The 16,828-nt window shown below is 30.7% G+C and overlaps 1 protein-coding gene across 1 annotated transcript in view; it reads right to left on the reverse strand.

Annotated features, from left to right (window-relative positions):
• Positions 1-16,828, reverse strand: part of Ge-1 (Enhancer of mRNA-decapping protein 4 homolog Ge-1) — a 157,723-nt gene that overhangs the window by 113,492 nt on the left and 27,403 nt on the right. Inside the window, exons 4-5 of the mRNA XM_076474774.1 lie at positions 11,943-12,048; positions 361-553 (exon numbers count right to left, since the gene is read on the reverse strand). Of these exons, the coding sequence (XP_076330889.1) occupies positions 361-553; positions 11,943-12,048 (299 nt within the window). The remainder of the gene's footprint in view (positions 1-360; positions 554-11,942; positions 12,049-16,828) is intronic.

The following is a 16,828-nucleotide window of genomic DNA, read 5'->3' on the forward strand; positions in this document are numbered from 1 at the left end:
TACTCGAGGGCTATCTGTGCTAGCCATCCCTAATTTAGCAGTGTAAGACTAGAGGGAAGGCAGCTAGTCATCACCACCCACCGCCAATTCTTGGGCTACTCTGTTAACAACGAATAGTGGGATTGACCGTAACATTTTAATGCCCCCACGGCTGAAAGGGCGAGAATGTTTGGTGCGAACGGGATGCAAACCGGCAACCCTCAGATTACGAGTCACACGCCTTAACACGCTTGGCCATGCTGGGCCAATTTCAATGTTAAAGATATGAAATATGTTAAAATAAAGAATAACTACAACACGTCTTATATTTTTTTAAAAATTAAAAGTTTCTGAAGTATTTTCAAACTTTATCAAGGATACTGCAGCTTTTCATTTTCTCCTTGAATCTCATATACAAACATACATCCTGTCTCATCAACACATGCCAGTAAAACCTGTGGTGAGGAATGAGCAAAGCAGAGGTCCACAACCTGTCCCTTCATTCCTTTGATTAGTTCTCTCTCTCCTGTTATACAATTCATAACCCTGACTGCACCATAAACAGTATTTGGAGCTGTTAAAAAAGTGCCCAGATATATTAAGTCTAATGTTTTAAAATACATAGTTTTCAATAACTTGTTCTAAGTACAAGTATTCAACATGCCTTGATGCAGTTACTTTACTCTGAAACACACAACACACAAGAGAAATGTTCAAACATATTATTACATGTAAAAATAAAGAAATCACCATATCAGAAATGTTCATATAATAGCTACTTGAGCTGATAACTCAAATATTTTCAGTTTTCATAAATATCTTCACTCCAATGAAAATATTCTAAACAGGTTAATGTGCATTACAGGGATTAGAATGGGAAAAAAAAAGACAGCATATGATATCAAAAGTATATCTACTTATTTAAAATATGCAAGTTATTTTGATATATCAAATACAATCTTACCTTTTCTTCTCACACTGTAAGAAAAATCAGCATAAAAGAGACAAACAGTTATAGCAAACTCACTGTACTCAAAATCACCCCAAAAAGAGATAATATGAAAGTTAAATGTTTTCAGTCATTTTAAACATACAGCAAACTGTGACTAGCTGACATAAAACTGAAAAAGCTAAGTCTAACAGAAAGCATACAGTTAAAAAGAATATATTTAAAAAGTCAACTAAGGAACACAAAAATAACAACTGGGACTTCTTTATGATATGCAATTATACCATGCATTTTCTTCCTCTTTGTGTAGAATACAGAAATTTTCAGTTTCTTTTATTTTTAACAGAATTATGTATGGAAAATTTAGAGAGTTCAAATGGATATAAATTTATAGGTATAAAAAAGACAGATATAGATAAACAAGTCTTCCTTCTGAAATAATGAAGTAGTAGGCAGAGCCATGATGATGGATTTGGTAAACATTATGAAATCTTAGTAAAGGTAGGACCAAACCCAGAAGATGGCTTACCAGTTAACACACAGAATTGTATAGTTAGCTATTTTTTAATACATTTTCTTTCAAATAAAGAAATTAACTAATGTATAATAATAAAATCTGAATTACAATCTACAATTTGACACCAAGTTTACTGACATATGTTCATAAAACACAAGTCTACAAATGTGATTGCATGCCCACCAACCACTAGTTACCCATATTAATAAGGTTAAGTCAATATTCAGTGTTGAACTTTAGAGCTTCTTCATGTAACTATAGTTTGTGTTTTTGCAGAACACTTCTGAAGTCAAAAACTTACTACTGCTGAAGCAATTTACTGTACTGTACCATTCATCTAGAGTAGTACTTTTTATCTCCCCATGAAAAAATGCAGAGGTAAGATTACTCGCAGTATGTCAAGTTACACAGTTGTCTTTTCCTTTGACATTCTGGTTACATCATAATGTTATGACCTTTCATGTTTCACTGGAGTAACCAGTAATGTGGTTAATGCTAATTACTGTAAGTTTGGCCTTAAGTTAAGTGAGAAATGCAAAGCTTAGACAGTTTAGAAAAGGAGCTCAACAAAGTTTGGCACAAGCTCAACTGAATGAACTAGAAACAATTTTAGAAATAACACAGTAACGCTTCGATAATGGATATTTTTCGTGATGGAAAGTAAAATACATTTTCACTGTGTTTGTTTGATAAAAGATTAGTTTGATACTGTAATTGCACATTTGTGTTCAGTATCTCTATTTCTTATGAACTTAATTAATTGGAAAATACATTTTTTTACTTTTTATAATATCTTGACAAATCTCCCATTATTTTGCAGACATACCCTGTCACACTTAAAGGAAACCAGTACTATCTAATAATATCACAAATTTATATTATCTGATGAGATTAAATGAGTGTTTAACATCCATCCACTTAACCAAAAGTAACACACAAAAGATTGAATTTACATGACATCAAAAAAATGAAAAAATTAAAACCAGATCAAAGAAATGGGTGTTATTCACATCCTCAGCCCACAGAAAACAAATTGAAGGATAAGAGCAAAGGTTCAATTCACAGATGAGAACAACAGGATTAAAGACTTAAAATATAAAAACATACTCTGGTGAGAAAAGTAATTCAAAAAACAAATGACAGTGAACTAAAGCCAAAGCCAAATTGAATGCCCAATTATAAAACAATGTTACCATTACATTTTGAAACAACTGAAATAATGTTTTAGGATTACTGTTTAAAATGGGAGAAAAAACATTTGAAATAGGGTGAATTTCCTTTTTTATTTTACTTCTGACTTGGAATTTAAAGACATGAGTACTTAATTAGTTAAACAACTCTATTACTTTCCACAAAGCAAGGTATGTAATTGGTATCTAATAATGACATTATGGATTTAACCCTTTCATAAAGGGTTCAGTGTAATGTACAGGTTCTTTTACACATTTACACACTTTAAGTATTTATATTATAACTTTTGGTACAGTAAGTGTATCTTCACAAAATTTAGTAGATTTGTAGTAAAGATTACAAGTATTCTGTGCATAAAAAAATCAATATTTCAATGAATTATTTTTACTAAAGATTTCTCTCTAACAATATCAAATCTAAAATTAAAAACTATTCTTTGTCCTCAAAATCTCAAATACTGTTCATGTAATCTCTAAAACCTCATGAATATATTTCAAACATTTGTATTCAGCAAGACGTAACATTTTGTTATTTCCTATATCCTAACTATGTGGGGTGTTTCACTTGACCAACCTCATAACCATCATAAAAAATTAGGAATATAAATTATGTTTTTTGTTTTGTGCTAGAATGACCACAAATTATAGCATAAAAATACTAATGTTTAATCTACGTAGCTTAAGTCTCAATGTTATATATTTACATACATTACATTTTTATTACATTAACCTTCCATAACTTCCATTGATCCAGGGCACATGCACCCATGTTACTGTATCAAATAGCCTCCTGCTAGTACTGCGGTATGTCTATGGATTTACAATGCTAAAATCAGGGGTTTGATTCCCATCAGTGAACTCGTCAGATACCCTGAAACACAGCCAAGAAGGGGTAGCTTTGCATAGACTAAAGGTCAGTTTTATATTATTCGATATTGTGTGTTTTCTTATATCAAAGTCACATCAGGCTATCTGCTGAGCCCACTGAGGGGAACCAAACCCTTGATTTTAGCACTGTAAATCCATAGACTTACTACTGTACAAGCATGAGGGGCTGTGTTTTAGTGGACTAGTATTTTGTAATATACAGTCACACATCAATTATTATACATTATATGTGTATACACATTATTTCTATTTACAAATAAGATGAACTTACTTTCATAAAATACAGAACAATTAATAAAAAAGTACAGCTAACAATTATCTGTTCTCGCTATAACCTCCGACTTGGATGCTGCTGGACATAGTTTGCTAAGCCTTTTAACACTTTGCAAGTAGAGGATACAAAACTTTTTTTAGGTTTTTTTATATATGCAGCTAAATAACCAAAAATCATAAATTACTGTATCAATACATCAGAACTCTAATTTATAAATCTAGTAATTAAGCTGTATTTTGGCTAAAAAAATTTGAAACTTCAAGCAGACTAAAGACTAACCCCAGATTAAGACATGGGCTTACTTGGTTAAAGCTCAGGGCCTCACATTAATTAGTGGGCCTCAAGGTACGACTATAAAAATATTGCACATGGAAGTTTTGTTTCAAGAAGGCCTCTAAGTTATTAAACCTAGGGCCAATAAAATCCTTAATCCAGCCTTAAAAAAGACACAGCCTACTTCCTTGAAATCTTAGTTTAAAAAAACATGGTAACAAATTAAAATCTCTGAGAAAACCATTAAGAGGTATTTTAAGCTGTTGATTAGCTATCCACATGTCATATACTGAAGTGAGTATACATAAGGAATCATTTCCAAAATTGGAAAGAAGTTAACAGGGTCACTGTGTTTGATTCAGTACATGTCACATATTGAAATGAATGAGTGTATATAGGGAACCATTTCCAAAAAATGGAAAGAAGTTAGCAGGATCACTGCTTGATTCAATACATAAGCCACATCTCTGCAAAATAAAACGATACAAGGTTCTTATTTTATATTTTAGCTTACCAATATTAGTAGTTTGAGTTCCTAATTCATACAGAACTAGTCTTAATATTTTGACATGAAAAACATTTAATTTTAATCAGTGCATGATTCAAAATACCACGTGACTCATAAATTTCAATGTTTACTCTCAAATTAAAAAATTAACTCATATATATACTATTGAAGATTGAATTATAGCACTATATAACATAAATTTTGTTTTTATATAGTATGTGTTATTTCTTAATTGCTTATGTTGTAAAAGTACAGAAAGATTTGACTGGTTTTTCTGCTGTGCATTTCATTCTACCAAAGACATGTCATCCACTGATGGCTGAGAATTTTCCTGTAATTTTTGCATCAATTGTACAATTCCCCTTTCTTGGAATAAAATTCTGTCATAAAAAATTTACTTCTACGCCATGATATATGGTACTAATTGAGATTATAAATCAACCTTTCAGATGAACTTGACCAGAATAGCAAGAGGTCTACAATTCTACTTTACTGCAAAAATTGTAAGTGTATAATAAAGCATTAGAGGTTTAATATAACAATATCTGGACAAAAAGCTTGCTAAAACTTAAGAGCTACTCAAAAACAAATATATTATTTCCAATTTATGCAAAATACATATATAAGTAAATCATATAACAAAATTTAAGGACAAGGGATCTATTGGTCCATCTAGTCTCTCCCACCCAATAAACTAAATTAAAAAACAACAACCTCAAAACATGCCCTTATTCTTCACACATTTATCAAAACTTCCCTTACATTTAATTAATTCACCAAATTTAACAATCCTGTTAGAAATATAAAGCAGTCTCAGATGAAGATAATTCTTATTCTGCCAAACTTTATAATTGTGTCCTCTGTTCCCACCACTCTCACCATTACATACAAAGAAAGAATACACTTTTAAAATCTTATCAGATCCTCTCCAATTCTTTTTGTTTTCAAGAAAACACAGTTTCAGGATCTTAAAATGTCCTTATGATAATTTTTTTTACTCAAGATATTCCTTGAGATCTTTCTAACAAAACAATATCCTTCCTCATGTAAAGAGCCCAAGATTGAACCCATTACTCCAAATAAAGCCTGATGAATGACCATTTATATCAAAATTACAACCCCTTCAATATTGCATTTAATATTTCTGAAGATGTAACCTAAACAATAATTTACTAGCAACAACACAAATGTATAGATTTGCTTAAAAGATTTACCAACTAGACCATCATGATCCTTTTCTTCCATACCACTGTTAAAATTATTTCCATTGCAATTATACTTGTAATTTAAATTATGAAACCTACATGAATTACATTGCATTTGCCATCTGCCATTTTTTGCATCACTATCTAAATAATTTAAATTTTTTTATGAAGCAGCAGCATCCATACAATGGCCTTCAATACCCAAGAATTTAATATTATCAGCAAATTAAAGTAACTTATTTACCTTTCCTTTACTCTTTAGTGACACAATTCGTATAAAATACAAGTTCATATACACATCTGCACGTTAAGTATTTATAACTTTTAATACAGTAAATATATCTTCAACAATTTTTATAGACTATTAGTAAACATCACAAGTCTTGTACACAAGAAATTAATTTTTTTAATGAAGTATTTTTACTAAATATATCTTTGTGAATATAACAAGTTTATTCCTTTACCAGTCCAAGTAAGAATTGATTTTCATGTTATGATTTAAAAATAAAATTCTTTATCCCCAAAACCTCAAATATCGTTTATGTAATCTCTAAAAATTCCAAAATACGTTTCAAATGTTTGTTCTCTGTAAAACTTTTATATTTTATCAATTATCTTTAACTTAACTCTATACAGGAATGGTCAAATTAACCAATCTTATAACCACTAAAAAAATAAAATAAATCAAAATTACTGTTTTATTCTTTCCAGAATAATTTCATATTGTACATTGAAACTATATTCATTTATCTTAAGTAACTTGAACTCGTAGTAGCATACATCTATTTATACTTAAATTTGATTGTTTTATTTCTCTGTGATCGCCCTTTGATCAACTAAGTACTACTGTTCAGGCCATTATAAGTTGTAAATTACTTGTATAATGTGAATCTCATGTTACATTATCAAATAATATTAACCACAAGCTATGCCCAATCTGAGCTACTGGCATGCCTCATTAAACATTTTGATCACATGATTATTATAATGTATTTTACCTAATCTAATCTTAAATAACCAAAACAGATACATATTTTTACATTTTCTGTACTTTCATAATAATAAAAGAGATTAAATATTAAAAGCAAGAAATATAATACTCATCTCTCTCTTTTTTTTCTTTTTTTTTGTTGTTGTTGTTGCTGTTGGTGACACTTAAACTTACTTTTTATACGCACAAGAGTAATGCACTAAAAAAAACAGAATAATTACATGCAAAAAGAAAATTTTCCCAACCTATCACAATTTTTCTGGCTTTCTGACTATGTAACAAAAGCTGTTACAAATTCATCCAAGCTAATCATTATATCTGTTCAGTAAGAACAAAGCCTGTCTTTCCCATGGGAACTGCCTTGTACTAATAAAGAAACTGATAATTCATTGTTCAGAAAAATGCATAAAACATCATTTGATAAATGAAAATCTCAGCTTTCTATCACTTATATATTAAGTAAAATTAAGTGTAAAAAACAGAACTATTAAAAAAATCCTGAAGAAAGGATGTGACAAGAAGAGGCTGATTTACTATTTGATAGCTTTGTAACCAAGCAAAATTGAAAGCAATAAAAATTACAGTTTCTCTAAGCAATAACAATTTTACAGTGAGTAATTTATGTTAAATATCATACTTATTGGAGGGGTGGTGAATAAAGATGGGATGGTATGTCTAGAGAAAATATGTCTCATATCTCATAATAGGAGAAAACTTAGGGATTTTAAAAATATTGCATTATAAAATTAAGAGCTTAAAACTTATATACTGTTAAAATATAAATTATTAGTTACAATTTTATGCTACACTGATTGGTATCATGTAAACAATAAGTAATTAAATTAAATTTAGAAAATAACACTAAAAGAGAGTGACATGCACAGTTTGACCAAGCCATTGCAAAAGGGTTAATACACATTATTGGTTTAAATAAAAAGAACAATGGTTGATATATATATATAGTCCTTAGGTATGCCACTTGTGACATTAATCCAGCTTAACTGAACTTCATTTTTTAACAACCCTCAGTTTACTTCCATCCATTTACTTTCCTACCTCATGAACCAACTTATCCACAACACTTACAGGGATTTTTTTTGAATGAGTCTTTTATGTATTACCTTGTCAAATACTTTCTTATGAAACAAATACATCAAATCCAAACCTTACAATATCTATATATAGAGTTTTTTATTTTACATTAAAACCTGTCACACCACCAGAATTATGACAAGAAAACAAGCAACTGCAAAATGGACAGTCTTTCTCCTCCAAAATGCAACACCCCAGACTCAGAATGATAGGATTGTGTATGCCACCCTCAACTTAGAAAAACAGAACTAATCCAACCAGGAATTATAAACATTCATTCTCACTCACCAATCAACTGGGAAAGGAGCATTCCAGTTGCCCCTAGAATTATGAAGAGAACATAGAACCTCTGCTCAAGTCCAGGATAGGAACAATTCACATCCAAAGTTATAAGGAAATAGTGGATCACCTTCCATGAACACTACACAAAACACACATTGATGAAAGAGAAAGACCATGCACACCAAAACTGGATAGTGTAGTGTCAAATCTGAATCAGAAATCCAAGTAAGATCCCACAGAGGCTAGTCCCACTCCTATTGGCATCTAGAAAAACATCCAGGGATCAAGTAGAAGGGCTTCCAACTTAGCTTTCTTTTCCAATAGTGAAGAAACACAATAAAAAGCTTCTGTCCACCACCCCAATGACTCGAACCCAAGTGTAGTAGGAGACAGTGCATGCTGGGGAGCCCTGAGGAACAGTGCACAAGGTAAACCAAGTCCCCCAAATTTTTAAAAGTAAACAAACCCTTATTAATGAATCCAATTATCAGCAGGGATAGCATAATCCCCTTTAGCTTTACTCATAACAGTCCATGAGTGGCAGGCCATAATATGTCAATACTATCTCGTAAATACCTAGAGAGTCTTATGGAACACCTCAGTTATACAGAGCCTAATGCAACCAGCAGTAAGAACAATCAAATCAGTTGCTAGTGTGCAAATGGAATTGTATAAGCACATCTGTCTTAGCAACACACCAAAGTGTGAATAAGTGATAACAAAATGTAAGGGACTCTGGAAAATAGAGACAAGAATCCCCTCCTCCTTTTACTTCTGCAGATGTTATGAAAAGCAGCATTAGAGTATGGAAAACTGACCATATAGAAAATGAAAGATAAAGGTATTGGGAGCTGTTTGAATACCAACCAATAAAAAGTCCCCCAGTGGATAAATTAAATGGCCAGTAAAACACAAATGTGTTGAATCTGATGAGATGTAACTCAAAAGATACTTCACTTGTAAATACCAAAATATACAAAATGAATATTTTCAGAAATGAAAAGAAACTAAACAATCCTCCCCAATTCATCAACAAGGGAGGAGTAGGCTCACAGTGGGCAAAGAAATTCTCACAAATCCAAATTATTAACTGAAATAAAAGAGTAGGAGGTGGATCCAAATCAGATCACTGAGAAGCTGACTTAGTAATTTAGCATGTCAGAAAACAGAATCCAAATTCTTACCAAGATCACCAAGATTTACGTTATTAAGTACCTATTCAATGATAACTCCTTTACTTACATTATAATAAACATGAATTAGTATATGTCATTAAAATTTTATAATTACTGTTTCAATGTGTGAAGTCTATTTCAGCAGTATTCCTTGCTAGAAATAAAAGAGGTATATAAACTAGCATGAAAAGAAAAGAAAAAAATTGCATTTAGACTGATACCATACACAAGAGGCTATGTTTGGTTTGGCAGCACTGGATGTCCAATACACTGTTAGGCCTTGTATTACTTTGAAAATTTTTTTGCTAATCAGGGGTCTTAACGCAGAAATACAAACACAGACAAATATATTTACACAATTACTGTCTATATAGCATGGTGAATGTTCAACACAAGAACTGGTGTACATAAAACTAATTTTGCAACAAAATTCTAATATAGTTTTGATGCCTCATAAATTTATGGATGATTTTAGTTATGCTGTAGACATAAAAGAATAAAGGAAAAATTTATTGTTGTTATAATTTACAGCATATTATGTTACTTCAACAAACATTCAGTGCAGATTTATTGCTTTCTTTTCATAAGTGGGAAAAGCATATAGAAGTATTACATGACATAACACAAATTACACCAAGGTCTAGATTTAACAAATGCTGATATGCACCTGTGAGAGATCGAGATATAAAAATTTAATATATTTCCTGTTTGGAAACCTAGATTTAAAGCTAGATCTATACCTAAGTCTACTAAATCTAACTCTTACATGTATAACTTGATCTGTTTCTCATATCATATTAGCTGATTACAATGTTAACACTAAATGTTAGATCTATATCTACCTGAACTTACTTAATTAAATGCCTAAAGTGATAATAATTTAATAATTTTTACAGTATTATAATACAACTCTAGATATAGCATAACCAAACTTGTAATGTTTAACAATATCTTTAAAACAAAAACAGTTACTTGATTACTGTACTATAATGTAAGTCCAGATCTAGGCTAAATCTAGATCTATCTAACATATTAGGACTAGTAATTACATCTAACATGTTAAACTATAACATAAGTTATATTAATGTCTCATCTGTATGAGTGAGTTAAGCTCTAGCCTATGCACACTTGCCTAGAAACCATATAAAATGTAACGTATTATACAAAACTATTCTCTTAATACAAATACTATTATTTTATAACCAAACTTGCAATGTTTAACAATATCTTTAAAATAAAAACTACTACTTGATTAAATCAAATTATCAATAGATTGATTAAAACATGGTGATTGTGTAGCATATTAGATGATAATGTACACAAGACTAAACACTTTGATTAATAACTGGTATTTTAAAACTGTTGTCTTATCTCTCAAGTGCATTAACATTTTGGGGTCAGCATGTTATATAAATTTCAAAATCTTTCCAAAAGTTATCCATAACATTTCCAGGCACTGAAGTGACAATCAAACATTTTAAAACTTTTCAAGGATCTCCAAGGCCATGAGAATTCTAGCAGTTAAAACAAAATCTCGACAGTTAAAACAAAAATGAAGACAACAGCAATCACAAGACTCAGCCCATTAAGGTCAAGATAGACCTCACAAATCTGTTTTTGAAACCTCTTAATAATGGTTACCACAAACTAACATACCTGGACACTACTCACTACCACCATAGTGAAAACAGATCAGTACACATAAATGCTACACCAAACTATATTTAACACAAATCAGCATGCCTGGAGACTGCTAACAACCACAGTTGAGACAGACTAAAATGACTGAAGACCACTTAGCCTCTTAGCACTGATTACAATGATTTAAAACTACTCGCAACAAAAAATCTTTGCAGGGAGTCTACTGAAATAACTTCATAAAGTCCCATAGTTATCAGCAAACAAATTGGCACAAATGGCAAAGACAGAGAATTTGAAAGGAAAATTTAAAATAAACTACAAGTGAAAAGATAAAGACAAGAAATTATGCATATAAGGAAAATGACCATTCTGATGGATTTCTACAAAGAATTCAAAGATGTGTACATATTTCCATTTGTCAATTTGGAAAATTCAGTTGCACTGTTTGTTAATAATACATAGTTAGCAATATAATATAAACATTGAAAATGAAATACAAAAATTTACCTTCTTTAATAATTTTAATTAATATACAAGGTTCTAGAGATAATGCCACTTAAGAGGGACAACTACAATGGGAGATTGAAGGTTTGTTTAAAACACTTTCTTATAAAAGCAAGAAATTAAAATCTATATAATATTTAAATTTGATTCATTTATTACATTTTAATGTTAAAAAGTTTATTCATACACACTGCTAACCAAATACTTAAACTGTAAGAGGTCATGACATGTGCACCTTGACATACCCATAACAAAAGAATTAAACACACAACAGTTCACATTTATTCCATTGATACATCATTATAAGTTTAATACACCTTTATAATAATTATGCTGAGGTTCCATTACTTCAGGTTAATTTAAAATTTAACTGAAATACATTTTTATCAGCTCATGAAAATGTGTTACATCTTAATAGTTAAAATTTGGAAATTGTATCACTTGAAAATTAAAAATCATATTTATGATTCTTACCTTTGATGACATATGCTAAGAACTTTGAAGAATTATGGCATGCAACCAGTTTCCCCCAATAATAACGATATTCCCAACCATAATCAACAATGTTCTGTATCTTGATCTGTAGGGATAGAAATAACCGAGTGTAAAATTCAGCAATGTTTTTTTTACCAATGAAAAACAAATAACATAAATGCATGAAAAAGAAATCTTGAACATGTGAATGGGTACTTTTAACTTATGATTATATATTGCAATGTATAAATGAGAAGAATAATTTACATCCTTATTACACCATGTAATGCAGCATTGCATGAATATAGTAATGTGTGGATAATTCACAGTGAAAATATTTAATTATTGAGTAGTTTATTAATACAGATGTACACTCTTGCGCAAATTAATTGAAACAAATGGTCATTTTACAATATTTTCAGCATGGTGGCTGGTGTAGGCTCACTGGACCGACTGATTTCCTTTAATAGTCATTTTTTCACACAGATGGCATCATTAACTGCATTTTGCACTATGGTCAATCTATTTTTGGGATATATGACAAAATTTTGAGGAATATTACGTCATTTGAAATTGCATTAGAAGAGCAAGGAAACCAGTCAAAGAACAATTTCTTACCAACTCAGTGAAGAAAAAACGGTATCAATGGGGTCTGAAATACAAGAACTGGATGCAAGAACAATGGAGGAAGGTGTTATTCAGTGACGAGACTCATTTCTTCATACAAAGTCAAAGAAATCTGCATGTTCGCAGATCTCCAAGTGAGAAACTTCAAGAATCTGAAATCAATCAGATCGTAAAACATCCCTTGAATAAGATGTTTTGGGGCTTTTTCAGCTACTATGGCATCGGAGGCTTACATATCATAGAAGTTACGATGTGAGGACCACAGTACATCCAGAATTGAAAAAGAGATTTCCAGATGCATCTGACATTTTTCAGCAAGATCTGGCTCCATGCCACACATCAAAACTTGTGAAGAATTTTATGACTACAACATGAATAAAGGTGCTGGACTGGCCTGGAAACTCTCTGGACTTAAATCCTACTGAAAATCTTTGGGTGATTTGTAAAGAAGGACTTCGGGGAAAAGACTGTACTACAAAGATAAGCTAATTGAGGCCATAATTGAGTTGTAGTACCGCAATCCAAAAATTAGTAAAGATTGCAGTCAACTCGTGGTCTCAATGCCAAAGTGGATTAATGATCTTCTGAAATATAAAGGCGGTCATATCATGTATTAATTTATGAGTAATTTTTAGATTCTCAGAAATAAAATGCAAAAAATTGAAAAAATCATAATTTTCCTTCTTGTTTCAAGGGTGTATGTATTCACTGTACAAAATTAAATTATAAACAGAATTTATAACATTAGCCAAGACAAAAACAGTAAAAATATTTTTTCACTCTTTCTAACTTCATTTTTATGCAAATAAGATAATGCCTTGAAACCTCTATTTACACCAAACAGTATATGGTATATTGTTCAGACAATCACAAAAAAAACTTTTAGGATATAAAATCTGTTAAGAAATTAAAATGCATAAGAATAATCTTGTCAAACAGTAACTTTTATTTAAAAAATATTTGTGCTAGGCACTTTTCTTTGGAGTCATTTTATTGGAAATTGCATGCAGTTTCAAACCATTGTACATAGCATACATTTGAAGAGCACACATGGTTTATCCTTTCACCTGAAGATACCTCAAGAATAAAAATAATTTGTACAAATGTTAATGTTTCTTTTATACACAAAATTATATAGAGATAATATTTTTCATTTGTTGTGAAAATACATGTATATAAAACCTAACCTAGTCTTTCTAGTCCAGAGAAATCTGATTAATATTCAGGCAACACAATATGTAAATAACTGGAACAAATATCTTATTTCAATGACTCTCAATCACTTTGGCTTTAATATGAACATATATTATCTGCACTCCATTACATAAAATAAATAGTCACATGTACATACACACCTAAAGTGTATAAACCATAGTGTAGATGTTAATATACTTGTTCCATGAATTACTGATGAGGAAGTCTACTCCAGGCAGTGATTCAAGCTAAAAATTGTATTGACTGAAATCACTTAACCAAGACTAATGGAGTCTTCCCTGTCATTTTTAACAGCTTTCTTGGAGATGCATTCCCTATGTTGAGATTCACTGCTTTATAACAATCAGATGATATGGCCAAGATAATATAAAAACTGGGTAATTTTTTAAAGGTAAAATCTACATCAGTCAATAATATCTTAACTTGCTTCACAGTCTGTTGCACTTACTTAGATTTTAATCTTAAGAACTTTTACCATCTTATAAAAGATAAGGACAGGCTCAGACACTGAACACTACATAACTTGTTATCAATGGATATTTAACACTTACCATCCTTCTCTAACCAATGGTATTGTCTTAACTTCCTTTCTCTGGGTTCAAAAGTTTTTTGTAACAGTGCCCAAATTTTTTTCAAAGGTTTTCAGTCATTCCAAATAAATATGTGCTTGCATGGATGACAACAATAGAAAAGCAACTATAGCCACAGCATTTGAAATTATTTTAGGCACAATTAGAGTAAATTAATCTATGAAGCCTTATTATCCTTTTTATTAAATGCATTTTGCTATACCAGCAATACAAAGTGTGGGGCAAGCATATATCCAATTCAATTTTATTACTCATCTGGATCTCTATCAGCATACACTCAAAATGAAATTCTTTTAGGCAGGATTAGAGTTAATTAACCTATGAGACCTTGGGTGTAGCCAAATACATCAGTCAAAATTATTTTTCTAAGTCCAAAACTGTTATTAGATCTCAAATTGGTCAAAAGATGACAAAGCTATAAGCTAAATGTTTGCACTTAAAAAACTTGAATAAAAAACTCAGCCATTTTATGACCCACTTAAAATAATTTTTCATGGACAAAATGTTATTTTTATTCTTAAGTTTTAAATTATCTGAGCCATCAAAGAAGATTTTAACAGATTATAATGCAAAGACAGAGAAGTAATTTGGACTTCTGGAAGAGTGTCTTAGCAGTTATGCTTGCAGTATTTAGGTACAATGATGTCCTTTTCAAACTTACATATATCTGCAATATAGCAAGTTCTACATAGGTAATACACAGTATAATTTTAAAACACACTTCAAAGAAAAAACAAGTAAAATAAAAGTGTACACACAAAACAAAAACTTTTATTCATAAAACAGTAGTTAGCCAGGGCTTTACCAATTGTGTCAACTTCTTTATTTATGGTATAAATGGAGTTGACTGCTGTAACAGGTTTAAAATACAAAACATTTAATTTGAAGCAGGAGCAAGAACAATAATCAAGACACTACACTACAACTTAAGCAAAAATTCCAGTTCATTATATCACACAATCCTAAAATAGCTATGTCAGTGATCATTCCCCTTATATACATTCAATGAAGGCAACTGCTCAACTCACGCTATCCTGTATGCATCTGTATAGCATCCCACAAAATAAGTGTTATTTCAATCCAGAAATCCATGACACAGAACCAAATAATAAAACTTGTATAATAATAAATATGTTTTACAATTTGTTTGCAAAATAAAGAATCAGCAGAGTTTTAGAACCTCTATATTTCTGGTTTACAAAAATGCCACTAACTACAGCCACACAGAAACTTAGAAATATTTATCAAAAGATACCTACATGGTGTATTCTCTCTACTTAAGAAAAGGTATAATTATCAATTCTTTCACTTGTTAAATGCTGTTCTTTTGTGCCTTGCTGAATGAAAATATATCCAGAGGGGATAAAATATGGCAGTCAATATAGTGTTCCAAATTCTTTTTCCCAGTCTTCCTCATCACTGTTACTCTTTACCACCACAAGTACTTTGCAATATGAAAATGAAAACAGTTTAACATTGAGATCTAGTTTATTGTAGCAAAAACTGATGAATTTGAATCAGTTTTTGCATCATAAAGTACAATTATCACAGGGGTAATGAAATTTTCTCCAAGATAGAAGTTTTTTCTTTTGTTACAAAAATAATTTTGATTCAAAGAAATATACAGCTGTTGTTGAATACTCAAGAAAATGATTGATGTTGCCAAAGTTTAAATTGGGAAACTTGTAGCTTGACAATGAATACACATACATCAAATCTTTAATCTAAAGAACAATATACACTTTAAATCTCAAGCCAATCAAGCAGGCAAGGATACAAGACAATAGGAGATTAAATAAATACTGAAGTAAATGAGTAAATAACAGAAATAAGTAACAAATATAAATAATATAAAGATTATCATTTCTTGCTGATAGTAAAAATATTCATTGTCACAACTGACACAAGTCAAAAGACAAAGGTGCAGTGTACAAGAAAATAGTCTACCACACTATGCTAGTACGATAGTGTCATTTAATACAACTTATACACCACCTTTTTCAAGCTTATAGAAACACTTGTCAGTTACATGTGTAATTATCAAAAATTAACTTTCAGAAATTTTAGTGATTGGAAAGCTAAGATGTATGCCAAAAAGTACAGTGCTGCTAAAGTTCTATTACTAAAATAAAGTTCTCCCAGTTAAATTCTCACAATGTCTTGTCACAGTCTCAATATTTGTGGAGCACAAGCAGCAGAAAATTGCATTCTTTGTAATAGTTCATGAGCCTTACAATCTAGTTAGTCACAGTTTAACAGTGATGAAGCATATTTTCAAGAGTACAGATTATTCTCTTCATAAATGTTTTATTAAAACAATGGAAAATCAGAGTGAACAGTGACAGGCCTCTGTAGTTCATCCTCCTAGGATTCTGAATGCACTATTAGAAAATTTAACTAAATCTTACATCTCAAATAAAATGTATAACTAAATAAGAGCAGTCATTTTCATGC

This window comes from Tachypleus tridentatus, chromosome 13 (genome assembly GCF_004210375.1).
Source record: "Tachypleus tridentatus isolate NWPU-2018 chromosome 13, ASM421037v1, whole genome shotgun sequence".
NCBI classification, from domain to species: domain Eukaryota; kingdom Metazoa; phylum Arthropoda; class Merostomata; order Xiphosura; family Limulidae; genus Tachypleus; species Tachypleus tridentatus.